This window comes from Haliaeetus leucocephalus, unplaced genomic scaffold, assembly GCF_000737465.1.
Source record: "Haliaeetus leucocephalus isolate CR32 unplaced genomic scaffold, Haliaeetus_leucocephalus-4.0 Scaffold450, whole genome shotgun sequence".
NCBI lineage: Eukaryota > Metazoa > Chordata > Aves > Accipitriformes > Accipitridae > Haliaeetus > Haliaeetus leucocephalus.
In genome coordinates this window covers 4,623,666-4,643,994 of record NW_010972886.1, presented here as the reverse complement: position 1 = coordinate 4,643,994, position 20,329 = coordinate 4,623,666, and the positions used below count along the sequence as shown (strand labels likewise).

Genomic DNA, 20,329 nt, shown 5'->3' with positions numbered 1-20,329 from the left:
TATGACTATTGTTCTGTTAACTTTAGTGGAAGAATACAGCTGTGAATATTATAGACGTATATAATTTTGATGGCTACTGGACAGGATTGTTCATGCTTGCTTTTGAAATAAAAATATTGTTGTTAGTGGATATGTTCTAATCAGCCTGTTGATAAGGAATCATATTTATTTTCTAGTAGTCAATCCTGTATCTTCCACATCACCTAAGCTGACTAAAATTAACCACACCCATATAAAACATGGTTTTCCTGTCCAGTATTAAAATAAAACTTGTTAATGTGAGACTTTAAAAGTATGTGTATGTGTATGTTATTTCAATCCCATGCAATACCATATGTTAAATCATAAGATTCTTTTTAACTACCAATTTTAATACAACTTGCAAATTTGAAAGATCTATGGGGTGTGGATCATAGATGATGTATGAAATATATGCCTCTGCAATTTACTCAGAAAGATGTCAGTCAAGCTGAAAAAAACACAACACACCCATACCAGCTAAAGAGTTCTGTACAACAATGAATGATTTGGGAGTTTTTAAATTTTTGTATTAGGATGTTGCAGTTCAGATGACATCTACTTTGTTGAAAAGCTGTCCATTTCAATAAGCTTCTCTGCTAACGTTGCTGTGTTATTATTCAGACTGTTTGACTGTATTGGTCTCAGGATGTTTCTGACTGCTGTACTCTTATTTTCTGTTTTGCAGTAATAACAAGTAGTGGCTACAGCCCAAGATCAGCGCACCAGTACTCTCCACAGATATATCCCTCCAAGTTAGTGTCTGCACCTCTTCTAGTCTTTTATAGGGAATTGACCTTGGCTATAGGCAGTTCTGTGGTTTGTTGCAAACAAGTGCTAATCAGCAGAAGAAACAGAGAAATGAAAATACTTAAGCCTCCGTACTGACTCCATTATAGCTCTCTCTCCAACTCTTTTTTTCCTCATGTGGTTGCAGAATAAGATCCTGCTCTGTGCAGCATTGCTGCACAAGAAACACCCTTGAATATCTGCACACAACAGAAGGGAAAAATTGGACTATTATATTCTCAGACATCAGCATCTTAACAGTGCTGGCAATTTATACAGGCATATTTTGAAGAACACAGTTTATATTTAGAAATCACAATTGCATGTGCAGGATGCGTACTGAGGGGTAACCCTGTCACAGACCCTCCCAGCACCAACATTGCCAAACACTTCCAGACATTCCACAGTCATGAACCACCCTTTCCTCCTCCTTCTCCGTTATCATAAGATTTAAAAATCAAATAAATTGGCTTAGCTTTCAATCTCTTTTTTTTTAATTATTATTGTTTTTAAGCCAATGGGTGTTATTAGGAGTAGAAAATTTCTTTCACTTATTTTTGAGGAAGACAGACTCTTGGGCAATCACATTAATCCAGGAGTGGAAACTTTAGGAAAAAGCACTGAAGATGTTATATGAAACCGCTGCAGTTGGCAGTCTATTAGTGTGCTTGTCCTACAGTCAGTGTTATACACAAGGGTGCTTGATACCAGTATGCCATCTATTTGTTTCTGTGTATTTGATACAGCTACCTGTGTGACTGATGCAGAGAAAACATTGACACTATAGTTGATGAGGCTTTTTCAAGTTTCTTTAACAAATTTGCATTCGTATCATGGTAGCCAGTATTTATTAATACAGAAAGTAGGTGTCCGAACTAAGAACAGCCCTCATTCCACTTAAAACAGGTTTTGGCAAAGTATATCAGATACTGTTGGCCAAATACATTACAAGGTTTAATAGAATTTTTAATCTACTGTTGTAATTTTTTGGCGTCTAAATTAATGAGTAATCCTTTTCTGATAGTAACTGCTGCCAACTGTACTGAACTAATTAGAAAGAAAAAATTTTAAAAAAATTAGAATATGAAATTTAGTCATGGCTTTTAATGGCCAGGCTTCAGTTAGCGTAATTCTACAGAGTGTGTTTATTCAACTCTTGGTCCATAAAGTCTTACTTGACTTACAAAACAATCCAAGACAAATGTTTCACTGTATGTTTTTGCAATTCTGGAGGGCAAAAATTTTAAACTTGATTTTATTCAATCTCTCTATAAAACCCCAGTATTCATAAATAAAAGACTATTTTAATTTCCATTCTATTTCCCTAGCCCATATTTTCCAAACATTTAAAGCCCATCTGGTTACCAAAGTATTGCCATCAGTATTTTTCATGCTGCTCTCAATGGGCACGATCCATCTCCCATTGAAGCCAGAGGCTGGATGTCTGTTGAAGCAGAACTGTACACAGAGGCTTTAATGTAGTAGCTTTAATGTTTACCTCTGTATTTTCTTTATTCTTCTAGTCCAAGTTTCCCTCCACTGGGTTAAAACAGCATGGGGGCTTTTCTGATTTAAGCGTACCGATCTCGGCTGAAAGGGGTCAAATTCGTATAAAGCCATATAGCAATGGCACAGTCCACCTAGAGCTGGACACAGTAGCTTGACAATTAAATTGTAGCGATGGGACAGCACAAAATATTCACTGTGCCCTGGGGAATGTGAACCAGAGTGGTTTTCAGCTTATTTCAGTGGGGGATGGAACAAATCCCAGAAGAGGAACAGTTGGCAGAATAATGAACTGCCTTTGGACATCTTTAAACCTTTTTCTTTACTTTATTGCTTGAATCAACATACAAAGTATTTGTTGCCACAGTAATGCTATTTTTCCTAATATTTAGGCCCTATCCACACATTCTTTCTACACCAGCAGCTCAAACAATGTCTGCCTATGCCGGACAAACCCAGTATTCAGGAATGCAGCAACCAGCGGTCTATACAGCCTACTCACAGACAGGACAGCCGTACAGCTTGCCCACTTACGGTATTTGACCTCTTATTACTTCACCTTGAATAGAAGTAAAAGCAATGCTGACGTGAACGTTTTTTGCTTCTTTTTTATTTTATTTTCCCAACTGTAAGAAAATATTTTAAAGAATCAGTTGAAAATTAATTTCTTATACAGATTTGGGTGTAATGTTGCCAGGCATCAAGACTGAAAGCGGGCTCTCGCAGACCCAATCACCACTGCAGAGTGGGTGCCTCAGTTACAGCCCAGGGTTTTCCACCCCACAGCCCGGCCAAACACCCTACTCTTATCAGATGCCAGGTGAGTAGCCACCACCGTCAGGGCTCATCCCATCCTGCTGCTGCCGATGGCGCCCTCTTCCCTCATATTTATGTTGTATTTTCCATTCATTTTTGTGAACTCCAGCAAGTGTGCTTATCATTGGCAGCTACTTTTACCTCTAAAATTTAAAGCTATGTATTATCTTCCAGTACTAATATGCATATATGTATTCATTTTGGTCATCTGTTAATTTAGATCTGGTCATGCGATGCAGTCCCTATTTGCACCTTCATTTTTTAATGGGGTAAAATCACATGGCAGGACTGTAAGAATTTGTTTTATTTATTAGGGTACACAAATCACTTTTCCTTGTTTCCATGTTTCTGAGCATGACATCATTTGATACTTGTTTCTCTTTGGATTAACAGAATTTGTTAGAATTTCTCCTTAATTCATATTTATTCTTTCATTTATTATTCAATTATTAATTCACTTATTACCCTTTGGTCATTGATAACCTGTTTTATTTGGATAATTTTTAAGCTTCTTATACAAGGGTTAATCTTTTAAATATTACAAATTACAATATGAATCATCTGACTTATGTTGAAAACAAGGACATTCCTCATTACAGATCGATTAAAAACACCTGGATCATTAAAATAGTCTTTGAAAAGTTTTTTGTTTCGTAAGTGAACATACTCTAAAGTGTTAGAACATAGAAATGAAGGCAAAAGGGAAAAACAATATTTGTGGACAGGTGAGACACTGCAATAAATTGAAAAATGCTTTTTTGATCAGTGTAATGACTTGCTGCCAATACCTTCCTGGCAAAGCATGAAGAGGAATGTATGCCTGTATGCATGGAAGTAGCATTTAATTTCTTTTAGAGTTTCATTACAATATTTTATTGTTTAAACAAAATAAAAGTTGTTTGTTCTTCAGATTCATCTATATCTTAACATGGACTGTTGTATTCAGAATTCTATTTTGATTCACAAGCAAGTTCTCACAGTTAATTGTATTTTTTAATTTTAGGTTCTAGTTTTACACCATCATCCACTATTTATGCAAACAATTCTGTTTCAAATTCTACAAACTTCAGTAGTTCACAACAGGTATGAATATTAACATTTTTGTTTGTCAATTGCAGAAGGATTTATATAACTCCAATGACAGCATGTTATTTTAATTTATATCTGTTATGTTGAATTAGACTCACTGTGGTTCAGTGCTATTTTCTGTGGAAAGTGAGTAAAATCCCAGTGGAAGCCTAGGTGCATCTTGTGGCACTTAAATACTTCAGCAACCTCCCTGTAGTCTTTTCGTAAATATCCTTAAATTAACTAATGTTAAATATCCTTAAATTAAAAAAAAAATCTAAACTAAACCCCCAAAACTCTTGCAAAAATCATATGATTGCACATTTAGAATACTTAATAGTAAAATCACTTTAACTCTACTTAAGTACTCTGCTGCATTTGGTCTTTTAGGATTATCCATCATACACAGCTTTTGGCCAAAATCAATATGCACAGTATTACTCAGCATCAACATATGGTGCATATATGACCTCAAACAACACGGCTGATGGCACTTCTTCATCATCATCAACCTACCAGTTACAGGACTCTCTCCCTGGCCTGACTAGTCAACCAGGTACAGATCTACATTCAGGTGAAAACAATTTTTATATTTTATTTTGTACTTGTATAAAGACAAGATTTCATATGAACCTTGTTTGAATATTGACATTTTAAGCTTATTCCTTTCAGAAAACTTTATCATGCAAAGCAGCCAAAATAAGCTTTTTTTTGGTTTAGTTAGGAAACCTGTCTAGTTTGTTTGTTAGTTAAAGAAAGCTCTTTGCAGACTGAGATGGTTGTCTGTGTAAGGAGAAGGCCTGAAAAAGTTACAACAGTCTGGTAGGGATCTGTTAGTACTGAAAACAACCATACAGTAACAAACCTTTAGTAAATTTTGAAATAAAAATTCAGTGGGCTCTCCTGTTACTGACAGGGGAACATTCCTGTATCCAGCTACATGTTCTGAAGTATTGCTGTGAAGAATTTAAAACAAGATGCTGTTGTTCATTTAATTATGCCCCAGTCATGCTAGCAAGAGTACATGGGCTTTATGTATGTATACAAGCCATGGTTGCCAATTCACAAATTTAGGTGACTAAGAATAGAGCCATTGGTTATTAGCACAAGTCTCTTTAAAAAAATATCATTGAAATAGTTGATGTTGCAAAAAAACGTTCTCGGGAGACCTCAGGAGACTCACTTTGCCTGCCCAACTCTGCCCTCTTGTGCACATCCACTACAACACAGTATTTTGTTGCACCGTTCTATTCTTAGAGTCCCGCTGCTGGATAATGGCAGCTCTTCATTTGCTCATTACCGTTATAACCCAGTTCACTGTCATTTGCCTGCTCCATTCTGTGTGTTCTGCAAACACAAATGTTAATATGGATTTCTTTCTTTTTTTTTTTTTATGCTAGTTTTCTAAGTTCCTGAACATCTCACCAATTTATTTCCCCCCACTTAATATAAATGGGACTAAAGTAAAGGAAAGTTAAAACTATGTAGTTGAAATTATGCATAGTATAGTGCAGAGCTATGAAGATCTTGGTGGGATAGTTTAGGAATTCACAGCCACTGTCAGATGAGGGTGGTATCCTTACTGGGTGAACAGAGCCTGCTTTTCATGCTCACTTGCCTGTACTGTTTCTATTATATAGGACATTCTTAAAGATTTAGTTCAGTATTATGTCATATATTCATAACGTTAGTGGCTTACGAAGGCTGTGTGTAGCATCTATGGGAGAGGTTATCAATTGCCAGCTGCCTGGCTCAGTGTTGCTAGACCAATCTCTTTCAGGGACACTGGCTTCCCTTATGCAGTGTGGGTAGTGTCTGCCTTACCCACACACCGTGAGCATTTATAAAAAGACTAGCAAACTGGGGTTTGGATTAGGCTCTGAATAGGGGGGAAATGGGCTTTAATCACAAAATAAACTCATTGCATAAATTTTCTGGATTCTCATCCTAACTGCAACATCTCACTCAGAAGTATAGTAGGAAAACTAATGTATTATAATAAAGAATTTGTACAAAGGAAGGGTAATACTGTGTAGAAAAGTATAAGCGAGGCCTCATACTTCCTATAACCTGCTTAAATTTACTAAAAACATTGGAATTTTAATTGTATGAATTGAAATTTTTCCTTGCCAGATGTTTTCTTCAGGCTGATTTTTAAAGTCTGTGTGTGTGCACACACACACACGTGCACATGCATGTTTGTGGTATGGTATGGTATGGAGTGGATATGGGGAGATAACACATTCCCTTGGTTTTTGATGAAAGCGTAAAATGTTACTCAGTAGTGTCAGAATGCAAATTTAGGAAGAAAAAGCTAAGAGGTAACTTGAAATCAAGTGACATTTCAACAGCTGCAGGACATCCATAACAGACACAAATCATATGTAGAGCATTTTTAAAAGAGTGGGATGAGTACTCACAGCTGACGTTTTGATAATTGTGCATGTTCTGTGTATTTCTCTTTGTTCCTTTGTTATTCCCCCATATTTTTATTTGAGAAAATCAGATGGTGTTTCCCATACTGTCTGTCCCTTGTGTATCTGTTTCCTAGAAACGCTGTATAGGTTTATCATGTATTACAAACTGCCTTAATATTGAATAGCATTGACAGAAAAAAGGAATCTTACATAGCTTGAACAGGTTGAAAAAATATTGAAGGCTTCACATCTATGAAACAGTAAGAAATTTTCTTGCTTGTGGATTGTTTAAGCATATGAACTTGTTTTCTTGTTAAGTAGGTTGTGCATCTGAACTTACAAATCTGCCCACGCACTCCTTACTTCTGTGAAGGGTTGCACTGATCATGCGACTCTCTGCTGAGAGCACAACACCCACTGTGCGAATACATGACATGCCTGTGTCCTTCTGTGTCACTGTAAAAATAAATGTCCATCAGTGAGGTGCAGTGTCTTGGAGATCACTTCAGATACAGTAGATCATACTGCAGAGCTTCAGCACTCACCGTATTCACCTGCTGTCTAACAGGCCTTTATTGCTCGGTCCTTAAGACTTACTGCAACTAAAACCTAAGATTAAACACAGCAACGCACTTCACTCTTCTGCCATCTCTGCTAGCTATTAATTCAAATAACGAATCAAAGCCTCTAGTACTCTCCACATGTACAGGATTTCATGTTTTTGTAATAAAGCCCCATCAGATCAAGAGTTAATATCAGTTATATTTATTGACCAAGTAAAGAAAATGGGATGAAAATTGAAACAGACTTTACTCTTTCTGCTACTCATAATAAGCAATAACACATTACAAGCCAGGAAAAAAGATGTTTGTAACGTTGAAGCCATCTTTTGACTGCTCCTTCTGCTAAGAATATGTAACAAAAGTCAATCCATAAGGAGAGTATGAAGGGGCTTAGAAGTTCATCCATCCCACATCTGTGTAAGGCTCAGCTCCTTACCCTTCCCATGGACTTCTCTTTGGTGTTTGTATTGTGCCTGCCCTACATTAAGATTTTTCAAAATGCACTCATTACCACAGAGTATCCATGAGACAAATAGGTATCTCCAGGGGCACTCCATCTCATATTGGGATAAGTCAGGAGAATCCTTAAGGGATTCTGCCTCAGGAGATGAGTACATTTGAGTATATTCGATGAGTACATTAGTACATTTAATCTAGGGTGGATAAAATTCTGGCAGAGGAAATAGGTCTGTAGGGAGCCTGGGTAAAAGCTTCACGTTTAGGCACCTCACTTTCATATGTCCAGATTTAGGTGAGGTGATATCATAGGATATTAGCTCCAAATCGGTTTCTGGGATGCAGCAGAGCTTGGCTCTCTTAATTTGGTACCCACAGTGAAATCACCCTTTGCAGCTTCTCCAGGAGATGGCATTATGAAAAACAGCACAAAGGTCTATATGCAGACTGTGCCCGTAACTCTTTTCTCCTGGTTAGGTGGCACAACTGTGTTTTAACAGGGAGGAGAGGATGTTCACATCAAACTACTGGTGGGAAACAATGTTTTGGGTATGAAAGACTACCTCCTTTTGTAACGGTGGTGCTGTAGCTCCTTGTCCTTTAACTGGAGCTACTGCAAGGTCTCCACGGCATGGAAGGCTTCATGCTGGACATGAACCAGTGTATGAGTATGTGTATGAACATCTGTGATAAAGTGGTCATTCCATGTTCTGGTTTTAACATTTTCCTCTTGCTTTATTGGATCTCTGATGCTGCTCATAGTTCCAGTGGGAGAAGGCTATGAAGTATATCTATTAGGCATGTGTTGAATATTGGAAAAGCTAAAAAATTTCAAACGTGCAATAAAAATTACTATCTAATATGAGCTGCGGTAGGAACTCTTCATGAGGGTAAGGTTTTCAGAACTCTGGTGCTAGAATTTCTCACATTCTTTTATGTTACATGGCTGAATTTTTAGTAAGTTTTCCTTTTATCAGCATTGACCTCATTTCTAAAGCAAAGGGAGGATCAGAAAATGCAGTTGCTCCTTTAGCCTGCTGCTGGTAAAAAGCAAATCAAGCAATTAAGCCTACAGTTGTTCCAAAAAACATGCACTACTGACTTCTGCAGTTCTAAAATAGATGCATACCTTGCATTCAAGTAAGAGACAGCTGCTCATTCTGATTTAGAGATTAGCGTAATGAAATAAAGTTGGCTTTAAATATCTAGAATTTACAAGGTACAGTGATTAGTTACAGTACTGATTAATGGATAATTATGCAATCATGTACAGCATTGACCCAAGCAGAAGCCTGGGGCAACTGGTAATGGCTAATGCTAAATGAAAATTGAAGTTATTTACTTCAGTTGTTAGATACTTTCAGAGAAGATTTAGAACAAGGGGGTTTTTATATATTATTTTTGGTAGATGAGAGTAAACACAGTCATTGAGAACAGATGTTTTAATACATTACTGTAGAAATGAGTCTTGATTTTGTTGTAAAATGTTGAAATGTTATAAATATGAAGAATTTTGTGGTAAGAATGTAAACATTCATTTTCACTTATTTAATTTTTGCCTTTTCATTTCTGGGGTTTTGTTTTGGGATATTTTTTCCACTCTGTCAGAAAAATCTAGGAAATTATATTTTCAGACAGAACTCTTGCATACTCAGAACTTCTTTTGAAGTCAGTGTAGGTTTTTGCTACATGAGGATTCTGTTTATGAAGCATCTTTTTGTACGTTTGTACATTTACCCAAGTATATTTTACTATTCTTCTTATGGAGAAACAACTAAGATAATGTGACCTTATTGATCGCTCCACTGCCTGCAGTGTCCTTACTGACATCAACACTGTGCTGGGAATAGAAATGATTAGTCAACAAGAATTCTCCCTCCGTTCTGTAGGGACAAAGTAAAAACAGCATGGGAACATTATTCATGACATGATATTATTGCTGTTCATTTCTTGGCAAGTAAGAGTTTTGGCTGAAGAGAAACTACTACAGAATGCATATGATCCTTATCCAAATCCAGACAGACCTGCCTAAAACGATACCTGGAATAAATTCTCAAATTGCTGCTGTCTGAAAGTTTGTCTCTGTTCTGCACAAGCAGAGAAGCACGTTGGTTTTGCGACATTGAATTAGTCATCACCTAGTTCGAGAAAAAGTAGTAGTATCTTCTTCCAGTCGATAGCAGAATAATGTGAGTACTTTCCCAGGAAGTGAGGGAGACAGATTTGATTTCCTCCTGTTTCATGGAGGATTCATCACTTTCTACTTGAGGGTACAGAGATACGGATTCTTGGTCATGAACGTATGTCTTTAGACTTCATATATATCAGTCACTGAGTCAAATAAACCAGTGTGCCCTGGAGAAGGCAGTGGAACGTGAACGTAGGTATGTCCTTCTCCAGATAAATGTCCTTATCAATAGGCTCAGGAACTAACTTTCTTCTTGTTCTCCCCTTTCCTTGAATCTTGAATTCTTTCCTCACAATGTCTAGAGCTCCCATTCAGGAATGTGACATTATGGGCTTAAATCTTATTCTTCCAAGAAATACAACAGTATTTTCCAAGTCAAGATATATAAATATAACTTCCCAGTGTATTTAGTTTAATAATCTTCTGTATGTGGTTCACTGTAAGGAATAAATAAATGATGGAAGAGATTAAGAATTTAACTATTGTGTTACGTTATGCATAGACACTTAATTGAGACTGCAGTCTATTTTTTCTTCTTACAGCCTGCTAGACTAGAGTTGTTTTCATCTGTGTTGTGGAGGGAGAATGAGGTGAATGACTCAAGGAAGATCACAGAAACATTCAATCATTCACGCTGGAAGGGACTTCTGTGGGTCTTTTGGTCCAACCCGCTCATGGATGAGCCAACTAAGATCATGTTGCTCACGGCTGTGTCCAATTGAGTTTTGAGTATCTCCAAGGGTGGAGAATGCACAGCCTTTCTGGGCACCTGTCCCACGGCCTGACCACTCTGACAGTGAAGGATTTTTATCTTGTATCTAACAGGAATATCCCTTGCTGTGATTTCTGTCTGTTGCTTCTTGTCCTTTCTCTGTATACGGCTGTGAAGTCACTCAGCCTTTCCTCCTATGTGCTCAGCCCCTTAACTGTCTTGGTGGCCCTCACCTGGACTAACTCCAGTTTGTCAAGATCTCTCTTGTACTTGAAAACTAGACATTTTTCCAGACGTGGTCTTGCAAGTTCAGAATAGAGCAGAAAAATCACTCTCCTTGATCTGCCGGCTGCTTTCTCTGTTGCCTGGTGGACTTTGGTGACCTTAGTGATGCTCTTTTGTAAAAACGAATAATGTTCAGATTCCAGCTCAAAATCAGATGCATCATAGATGATTCTTGGGAAATGTTTGTACCACATGTTAATTTATTCTGCAGATGTGCCATCATCAGCATTTTTAACAAATATTAGCAAAGTGGCCCCGAAACGCATAATGACGTGCAGCACAAGGACTCCCTTGAATCAAACTCTGTACTAGATGTCAGAGCTAAGCTCTACCCTTTCCTTCTTTAATGGAGAAAAATCGAATCATTAATAGGATAGATGATGAAGGAGGATTTATGTCATTTAGCACTCAGGTACCTAGCCAAACTGCATTTATTGCTAGCAGCTTTAAAAGGTCATTGAAGGTACTGTGTTATGAAGAAAAGGATATTTTCTGTTTTCTGAGCTGTGTCATAAAAGTACTTTGTAAGGGGAAGTTCCATGCCATCCTTCCTGCAGTCTGTCTGACTTACACAGCTACTGGTTTTTGATCACCTCTGAAACCCTTCGTTACCAGCAGAGGCAAAGTAGATTAAATGCGTAAGTCAAGGGTAGGCCTGAGTGTTAAGAGCAACTCTGCCACGCCAAACCAAAGGTTCTTGTAGCACATCTTCCCTCTGACAGCAGACAATAGCTGATACTTAGAGAAAGATGATCAGAATACAACAAGTATGACTTCATCCTCTTTCTGGTAGTAACTGATATATTGCATTTAATATTATGACTTTTCCAATTTATGGGCAGAGTTAAGGTGAAAAAAAAAAGTGGAATCTACTAAAGAGCAGGTGACATGGGAGGAGGACGTGAAGCAGGAAGCTGACTGGCTCTTCTGGTGTGTGGACATGTGCCAAAGGGTGTTCTGGTAAAAGTAACACAGGACTTGGAAATAAGTCTAGCTGAACTCCAAACATGGGAAATGAACTGCTTTAACTAAAAGGCACTTCACGTTTTGAGAAGTCATTAGTGTGACTTTTAAAATGCATCTTCCCTGGATCTATCAATATTTTGCATGTGCTCATGTGTATTTGTATGTATGTCTGCACATGCATATGTGTCATTTTAATCTTTTCTTATTCTGCTAAGGTTTATAACGTTTCCTTGGTAAAGTCAAAAGTGTATGTGACATCTGCAGATTCCATCTACATAAGACAAACCACGTTATCACTCATTTTATACAACTTTTTTAGTGCATCTTGGGGTTGAGTTTGCATACCGACATGTCTAGCTATGAGAAAAAAAAAGTTTATTATTTAAAAATCCAGCACTAATTTTGCCACGAATGGTTGACTTTACAGGGGAGTTTGACACAGTGCAGAGCCCCTCTACGCCAATCAAAGATCTTGATGAGAGAACATGTAGGAGTTCTGGGTCAAAGTCTCGGGGTAGAGGGCGGAAGAATAATCCATCACCCCCTCCGGACAGTGACTTGGAGGTATGCCTGCGGTAACTGATGAATGGTAATGTGGAGGTTTCTTCTGATGAAAAGTAAATTTTGAAAACTACAGCTGTGGAAATAGCTTAAGGCATTTTAGAAAACATTATGGACTCAGTCCCACTAACTGAATATAACAGATCTTAGTTGGTGGTTTAACATACACGTACAATGAGACATTACTGTTCTTGATGACAAAGTTAGGCAGAAAAGTAAATGTGATTCAGCCTTGCACTTTTTAGCTCTAAGTTTGCATGTCTTTCAGTTTCTCATGCAACAGAACCACAAAACTGTGAGACTTCTGTATTCAAAATTGTCACATTGTCTTTTAGTTTTTTAAATAGGAAATCTCAAATATATTGCTCAGCTTAATTACATGTATTTATGAATGCAGTGTAAATACGCAGGATCGTCTGGCCATAGCTTTTCAAATGCTTACGCGTAGGTTTGTCCTTGTGCCTTTAAGTAATGTCAGTGGATTTCAATGAGGCAGCTTACATCAGTGAAGTTATGGCTGTACTTAAGTATGTGCAAGATTAGTGCCTTAGTGAAGAAATATATCTGCCTAATATATGGGGCGACGATATAAAGCGCTCTTAGCAACGGAGTAATTACAGTCTTGTTACTCCTGTGTTAGCAGTGCACTGCCTTACAGTGGCGGGAGGAGGAGGAGGAGGAAGCGGAGTGCCTGTGTGTGTGTGAAACACTCCAGCTCTGACATCAGGGGAGCGTGCTGCCCGTGCTGCCCACCAGTGCAGCGTGTCCCCTGCTGCCACCAGACCGGCACTGGGAGCCAGCAGCCCTGGCCAGCCCCACTGCTGTGCCTTTGCTGACCAGCTCTGGGTGCAGCAGGAGGCAAGACTGTTGCTGGGACTTGGCTGGCCACGCAGCCGCTCCTGGGGTGATAGGGTGGGCTGCAGTGCTAGGCACTGAATGTAAATGCCATTGCTTTTATACAGAAACGTATGAATTTTTTGCTTTTCAAAGGATTTAACTTTTCCAGTGAAAAGACTACGTTTCAGTTTTCCTGTCTCCTTTATAGTTTGCCAGTGAAAATGAACCCCTTATCAATATAAGGAGTTCCTCTCCTTTTTTATTTTTCTTTTTGAGTTAGAATAATCTGGTTTATGCTACAATATTATTTAAATTCTGTATGACATTTTTACCCAAGGCAATTTTAGCTATACAATAGAAATAAAGAAGAACCTTGAATCAATAAGGCTTGCAGAGAAGTATCTTGAGAGTACTGTTTATACTTAGTTAAGTTAACAATTATGTTTGACCCCCTTCACTTTTCTGAAATCTGTGTTATACAGCTTTTTTGAAAACTTTTTTAGAGGACAGATAAGAAATGGTTGAAGAGTTCAAAAGTTACTCTCCTGATTTTTTACCATGCATGATACACTGTTCTTGCTGATTTTCAGAGAAAACTTGCTCAGTTAAGTGATTGGTTAAACTTCAGGACTCAGTTGACTTTTAGCCCCCCCTGGGTGGGATGCTGGTAGGACTTTGATGTTATCTATTTAATAATATTATCCCCACTTCTGTTTTCAGCGTGTATTTGTTTGGGATTTGGATGAAACAATCATAGTTTTCCATTCGCTGCTTACAGGATCCTATGCACAGAAGTACGGCAAGGTATGTGAGCCTTGAATTCTGCTTCAATTCACTGTATCAGAGCTATCTGGCCTGCCCATGTACATGTTTTTCACCTTCCCTGTTCATCATGGCTTGGGTGAAGTTAGAGGGAAAGTGTTACAGTAAACCCCATTTTCAGAGGGTTAATGTGAAAAAGTCAAGGAGAGCAATGAGACACAGACCCTAAGCACAATATATGAGGCAGGGCTGAAGCAGATGCTGCAAATGAGGGAAGAGTTTATACAGGAACAAGCATGAGGCTCCTGACGTATGTTGGAAGAGATGTTGCAAGAAGATAATGGATGTAGTAGGCAAATGGAAATAACTGGCAGTATCTGGATGCATGGAGGAAGAAATAAGTAATAAACTGGAGTGATGGGTGAATTTACGGGGAAACTGATGAATCAGGATGAGTGAGTAAGAGACTGACCTGTTCCAATGCCAGCTGTAGATGTTATTCTTTGACTCCCCAGCTTTTCTGTTGAATCTTTGGCTCCCTTGGCTGGCTCTGGGGTGAGTAATGCTGGGGAGTGAATCCCTCACCCAAGCGGACAGTCATACTCATCCTCTCCCCTCTGATGAGATCCAAAAGGAGTGCAGGTCATGGAACAGCAAGCAGGAGAGCAGGAGGAAGAGCGAGGGAGGCAGAGAGAGGCGGTCGCAGCCTGCAGGAGCAGGAGCAGGAACTCCCCTGCTGAGTCAGCAGCGAGCCACTGGGCTGGTAACGGGAGCCCAGGGAACGGTGCTCGGGCAAGGGGAGAAGGGAGTAGTGGGAAGACCAGTGCGTTGAGACAGGAGCAGACTGCTGGGAGAGGTAGAGCTAAAGGCCTGGATAAAACAAAAAATTAGGGCAAATGTATGGAAGGGAAGAAAATGGACAGGGAGAATGTTGGTATGTACATACGTGGATGCAGGTTTTCTAGGTGTTGTGCCATTCAAGAGTAATTAATACAAAGGTATTTCTTTTTAAGAACATAACCATGTCCATACTACGTCAGACGAAGGGCTTGTTTAGGATAAGTTTCCCGCCTCTTTATCCCAGCCAGAATCAGATGCTCAAGAAAAGGATGTGAGAAGCAGTATATTAGAGAAATCCTTTCCACACTCACCTCCCCAGCCAGTGGGTTAGAAGTGTCCAAAGACAGAACCTGTGGATTATGACCACAGATGGGCCAGTCCTCTTGTGTTTTGAGACAGCTGTTTGTGGTTATTAAAAAAGAAAGCTAATAGGAAAAGTCACAGGCCCAGACAAAAATCTGAATTTTTTGAATGCTAAGATAAGGGTAGTTATTCATGTCTTGTAAAAAACAGCCTTGCTTGATTTGCAGCTTCACAGTGCCAAATCAGTGCACATTTCAGTATTCTGTCAAAAACTCCTCTTCTGCTGTTTTTCGAACATTGTAACAACAGTGACTTTGTCAGAACCATTTCTAACTTACAGTTATCAAAACAAGAGAGAAACCTAGCTGAACATGAGCATTTATATCACTTTTGAGTGTAGCCCGTAGACTGCCACAGAATTTGCTGAATGGCCCCAGCGAGGTAGTCATTCCTTTCATCCTTTTTTTGATTGTGCCCTTAGGATGTTTACATCTCCTGTGCCATCTCACATAATATATGACTAAAGTCCAAGTCAACTTTAATACAAAGTTTTAAAAATCAGAGAACATTTTGTAGCTCACAAACTTGTATGGATAACTTTGAAAACTGTCTTAGAGACAGAAACAGAAATTAATTCCTCTTGGTTTCTCACTTTGTTATGAGTAGGGATATTTTAAAAAATCCCAGTACCACTGTTCTTTAAGAATCCATACAGAGTCCTTAGAAACAGCAATGGCATATTAACAGCCAGTAGTACTGACAGCAGATAATGTTGGCTTGTATAAACCCAGAGTACCTCAAGGGCAAGTGAAATTAATGTAGATATGCTGCTGAGATAAGCAACAGTAAACAAATGTCACGAACAACCATGAAGCAAAAGGAGAGGAATTCTTAAGTATAATCCTTTCTTTTTTTGTACTTATAGGTGGCATCCATACAAGTAGGGAAATGTGTGCATTTCAGGAGACTGTAAAATGAAAGTAGTAGACTTTCTCCTTCCTGCAGTGACTACCTTTGCCATATTTATAGAGAGCTCATTGGGAAGGTAATTGCCAATGGAACTCAAATATATATATTGTTGACTGCAAGGAGGCTAGAGCAGTAGGAAAGGGAATACAGGGAGAGCTTATCATGAGTAGATTTTAACTTTTGCATGTCACTAAAGCGTTGCCTAAACGTAAGATGGGATATGTCTGAGCCTAAATGCCTAAGAGGTTAGACATGGGAAAAGGGGAAGATAGCACAGCTGGACCTCAGTCAGTCTCTGGTGCATGACCTCTTTAGCAGATGTGGCCCTTATTATTTTCTGCCTATGATTTCCATCTGTAAAGAAGGTCTTAATCCAGACTGGAGTCTGGATTGTTATGAGAATTGGGTTGCTATGAGAGTAAATACTCCATGAATTGTGAGGTTCTCAATGGAAGTTTTGTGAGCACATATGTCTTTCAAAAGTGTTGAGAGCTGTTTATCCTGGAAAGGTGGTATAAAATTGTCACTTAAAAATGAAAAAAAATTCAGGGTGGTGTAAAATAATGGTGATACTAAATTATTTAATTGCAGTGATTTGCTCTCTGATTTTTAAAAAATAAAGGTGTGTAATGTTACACAGGTGTTCAGCTGTGCATAGTATGTTGTTCCGTATGTATTTTGTGAGCCCATTTTGGATAACATAATCAGGTTACTCCCAAAAAAGAAACCACAAAACCAAAAAATTCACAGGAAAAGCAGAGTTTTCCCCTTCCCCCATATTTAAATATTCTAAATGAGATTAGTGAGTCTTTAATGTGAACATTGCTTTAAGGGAAGGCATCTTCTTATACCAAGTGTGTTCACTTCGTACTTTCAAGGGGTGAGATGCTGGGTTTAGAGCTAATGTGAATATACAGACAGGCAAGGATATTCACCGTCAGTTCTTTCCCATCTACTCCTTGACATGTAAACTTTCATTCCCCTTTTCCACTAGCTCTTTACCCTGATTCTTGCAGTAACAGGGCAAAACCCAAGACATTCGGAATTTAGTCTTTTAATCTCTCTGCTCTGCTGCAATTCAGGCTGCACAGGGAATGTAGTGAGGGGAGGTGCAGCATGTGGAGGTGGCCATCATGCTGTTACAGCCAGGCAGAGGAACCAGTGTATGAGTGCAGGAGTGCTTGAGACAAGCCAGCAGACAGATTCTCTTTCAAAGTATTTCTACTTTTTAACAAGTGGTTGGAGTAGAAGAGAAAAAGGAAAGGCAAACCAACATCCCCATAGGCAATGAGGGCATTCGTTGGCAGAGATTATGTGGGAAGGCCTGGATCCAGTAGGCAAGTTTCAGGTCATATATTTGTCAGAACAACAGACTTCTGACTTATGCCTGAGGATTTCTGAAGTTGAGAATGGACACTTTCCTTGGTGTATATACTTGTCCAGCACTTTGCACGGTGTTATTTGATTTTAGAATTATTTGATTTCAGAATTATATAGGGCTGTTATAATAACCATGTTAAAAACAAAACTAATGATTTGCTGAAAGATTTAACTTGTTGGATGCAGCTGTAAGCATCTCTTTTAAAACACAGGGGAAATTGTTGCTTCTTATCTGGACACCAGTAGAGTATAGCTTTAAAATCCACTGAAGTGGGAGGGATTTGGCCAGAGGTTGGTCAATGCATCACTTTGACATTTAAAATATAAAACTTACACAGAGGAATATTCTGTGGCTTGCTGTTTTCTACCTGTGGGTGTTTCTGTCTGACTTTTGGTGTAGTCGTTATTTTATTGGGCTGGTCAGAGCTAACTTAAAAAGAGAATAAAAACTGCACTACCCCTCTGTTAGGTTTCAGGGAAACGGTGCTGCCTCCCAGCAGTAAGAGTACCTCTCATTGTTCAGCTCTTTTGCTCATCTGCTTCGTACTTCATAAAACTAGTACATTTCTATTTTTAATTATTTACTGCAGTAGCAAATTATGAACATTGGCATTTAAGCTGTTATATTATGACTTGTGTGGCTGGTGATGGTTTTTGCAGCTGAGCACCAGTTGGCAGATACAGTTTTCTACAATGCTGAGCTCTTAAGTGAGGATTTGTTGATGTGACAGGACATGTGTTAGGAGATGTCATCATCTGTTAAAAGTCTATGAGGTACATTCTTATTCCCTGTGAACAGTGTGTATTCTTTCTTCCATTGCATTCCAGTTATTCTTGCTCATCTAAGGCTGATTAAGCTGGAATTTTGTCTACTTCTGAGCATTTATATTTCATTCATTTCTCCCAGGTTAATCCAGAGGGCAAGGATGCCCAGATAAATGCTGTGACTCAAGGTGCAACTAGATGAAAAAGAATGAAAGTCCCCTGTGACCTTAGAAGGGGGAGAATGTGATTTCCAAGTGCAAAAATTCACACTTGATGATCACATTTGGACATTTTTGATAGCATCGCCAATGACAAAGTTGTTGGAGAGGCCACATTAACCTTGTACACTTCTCTGGAAAGGGCTCAGAAGCTTTTTATTGCTCACTCTCTGTCCAGTCATTAAACAGAAAACCTTTGTCACCCTTACCACCCATGATGACATTCCCAAATTCACTCATAAATATGCTTTTGTCCGCCTCTATTAATAGTGTATCTCTCATGACCTCCAGTTGTCCTCTCCATTCAGTCCCTCATTGTCTGCAACCTCTGAGTCCATTTTCCTACCTCCGTCTACAGAGTGTGGAACAGAAACTTCCTATGGAGTATGTGAGTTTTCCTTCATCAGCCACCAGATATGGTTATTAAGAAGAGATGTATTCTCTTCCTCCCTTGCCACCCACATGAAGCTCTCCTGGGAACAAGTGTCCCCTATGAGAGAGTGAGAGCTGAACTTGAATCTGAGATTCCTACATAATGTAAGGAAGTGTCTTTCAGCTAAAAATATTGGTACTTAACTTAAGCATTTCCACCTTTTCCAAAGGTCGATTTTGTTGTAAGTCTGTTCAGGGACAGCCACCCATTGAAAATCTATTCTTACAATATTATTCATATATTTTCCTTGTTTTCTTGCTTATTTTTAAGGCTTCATGCATACAAATTCCTGTCACAATGAATCTACCTGACAGTCTATTTGTCTATTTGTTTTCTGAGGTTTTATAAAAAACAGTTTGGTGTGTTTGTATTTTTTTTCCAATAAATTAAGTGATTTTGAATATCTTGTGCTGAAGCCTGGCCTTCCAAGACAATATAAAATAGATTTCTTCCACTAAAGACACAGAGATTTTGGGGCTTTGTTCCAGTCACTTTCCTCTTGGTCAAAACATTTAAATATTGGTCCTCCCAGGATATTTTTCTCTTGTCTCCCAGGAGGCATTCCAGTGGATGGACCAGTCTAGTACAGAAGTCCACAGACAGACAGTCTGGCTCCAGTTTAGTGCTTCATACTAAAGTAACTAAAGTAATTTGTATTTTGGTATACAGAAGTGCTGTAGCTGGTCTTGATTCCTTTGCACGCTAATGCTATCTGGCTAAAATCATGCCTCTGAGGGCCAAAGAGTTGTTCTTTATTCTGCAAATTATCTGGGGAAAACTTCCAGATTTTTTTTTATTATTGTTTCCTCTTTTGTGTGTGCTTGTGCAGAGTAGCACAAAATACCATTTTGGCAGAAGTTCAGTCTGCCTTTTATTCAGTTTCTCAATTTGCTGTGCTCAAATCTGTATCAGCTGCACATGTTTCTTGCTTTCGTTTCAACACTCGGTTCTTTGTGCCACTTGAGTCAGTCTGCAACTTCTGCTTCAAGTTGAAAGACAGTGAAACGATGATTGGGATGTTCCTCCACATTGTGCAAACATTATGAAACCACAAGACCCTGACAAATCTGCTTTCTCTGTCTATTTTTGTATGTGAAGGAATGAACTTAACATGGCAAGAGCTGGAATGTGATGTTTAATTCTTGTTAAACAGTTACAGTGCAAGTTTTGGCCAATTTATTAAAGGAAGAATTGTTCATGTCTTGAGAATTCAATTCCAGTGACTCTTCTTAGCAGAAGTTGTTATGAGGAGATCCCAGACTGATTTCATGCTAAGCTGAAATAAATTCTCTTTGCTTTATTTTATTTTACTTTACATATAGTACCTAGCAATATTCTATGTGTGCCTTTGTCAAAACAGGAACCTAGGAAATCTCATTTTAACAGTAATAAAGTCAGGCATAGTTGGTTACAAAAATACTACTAATAAGAAGATCATAAAAGCTTTGTCACATTTACGTCTTTCAACTATACTAGG

General features: G+C 38.6%; 1 protein-coding gene across 5 annotated transcripts in view; it reads left to right on the top strand.

Annotated features, from left to right (window-relative positions):
* Positions 1-20,329, top strand: part of EYA4 (EYA transcriptional coactivator and phosphatase 4) — a 50,059-nt gene that overhangs the window by 11,964 nt on the left and 17,766 nt on the right. For 2 of the 5 annotated variants that reach the window (XM_010574674.1, XM_010574672.1), the window contains exons 3-10: positions 707-773; positions 1,671-1,673; positions 2,706-2,848; positions 3,011-3,133; positions 4,133-4,212; positions 4,588-4,771; positions 12,212-12,348; positions 13,903-13,986. In XM_010574674.1, the coding sequence (XP_010572976.1) occupies positions 707-773; positions 1,671-1,673; positions 2,706-2,848; positions 3,011-3,133; positions 4,133-4,212; positions 4,588-4,771; positions 12,212-12,348; positions 13,903-13,986 (821 nt within the window). Of the gene's footprint in view, positions 1-706; positions 774-1,670; positions 1,674-2,705; positions 2,849-2,989; positions 3,134-4,132; positions 4,213-4,587; positions 4,772-12,211; positions 12,349-13,902; positions 13,987-20,329 lie in introns of all 5 variants that reach the window. The other 3 variants (XM_010574671.1, XM_010574670.1, XM_010574673.1) reach the window with 2 other exon arrangements.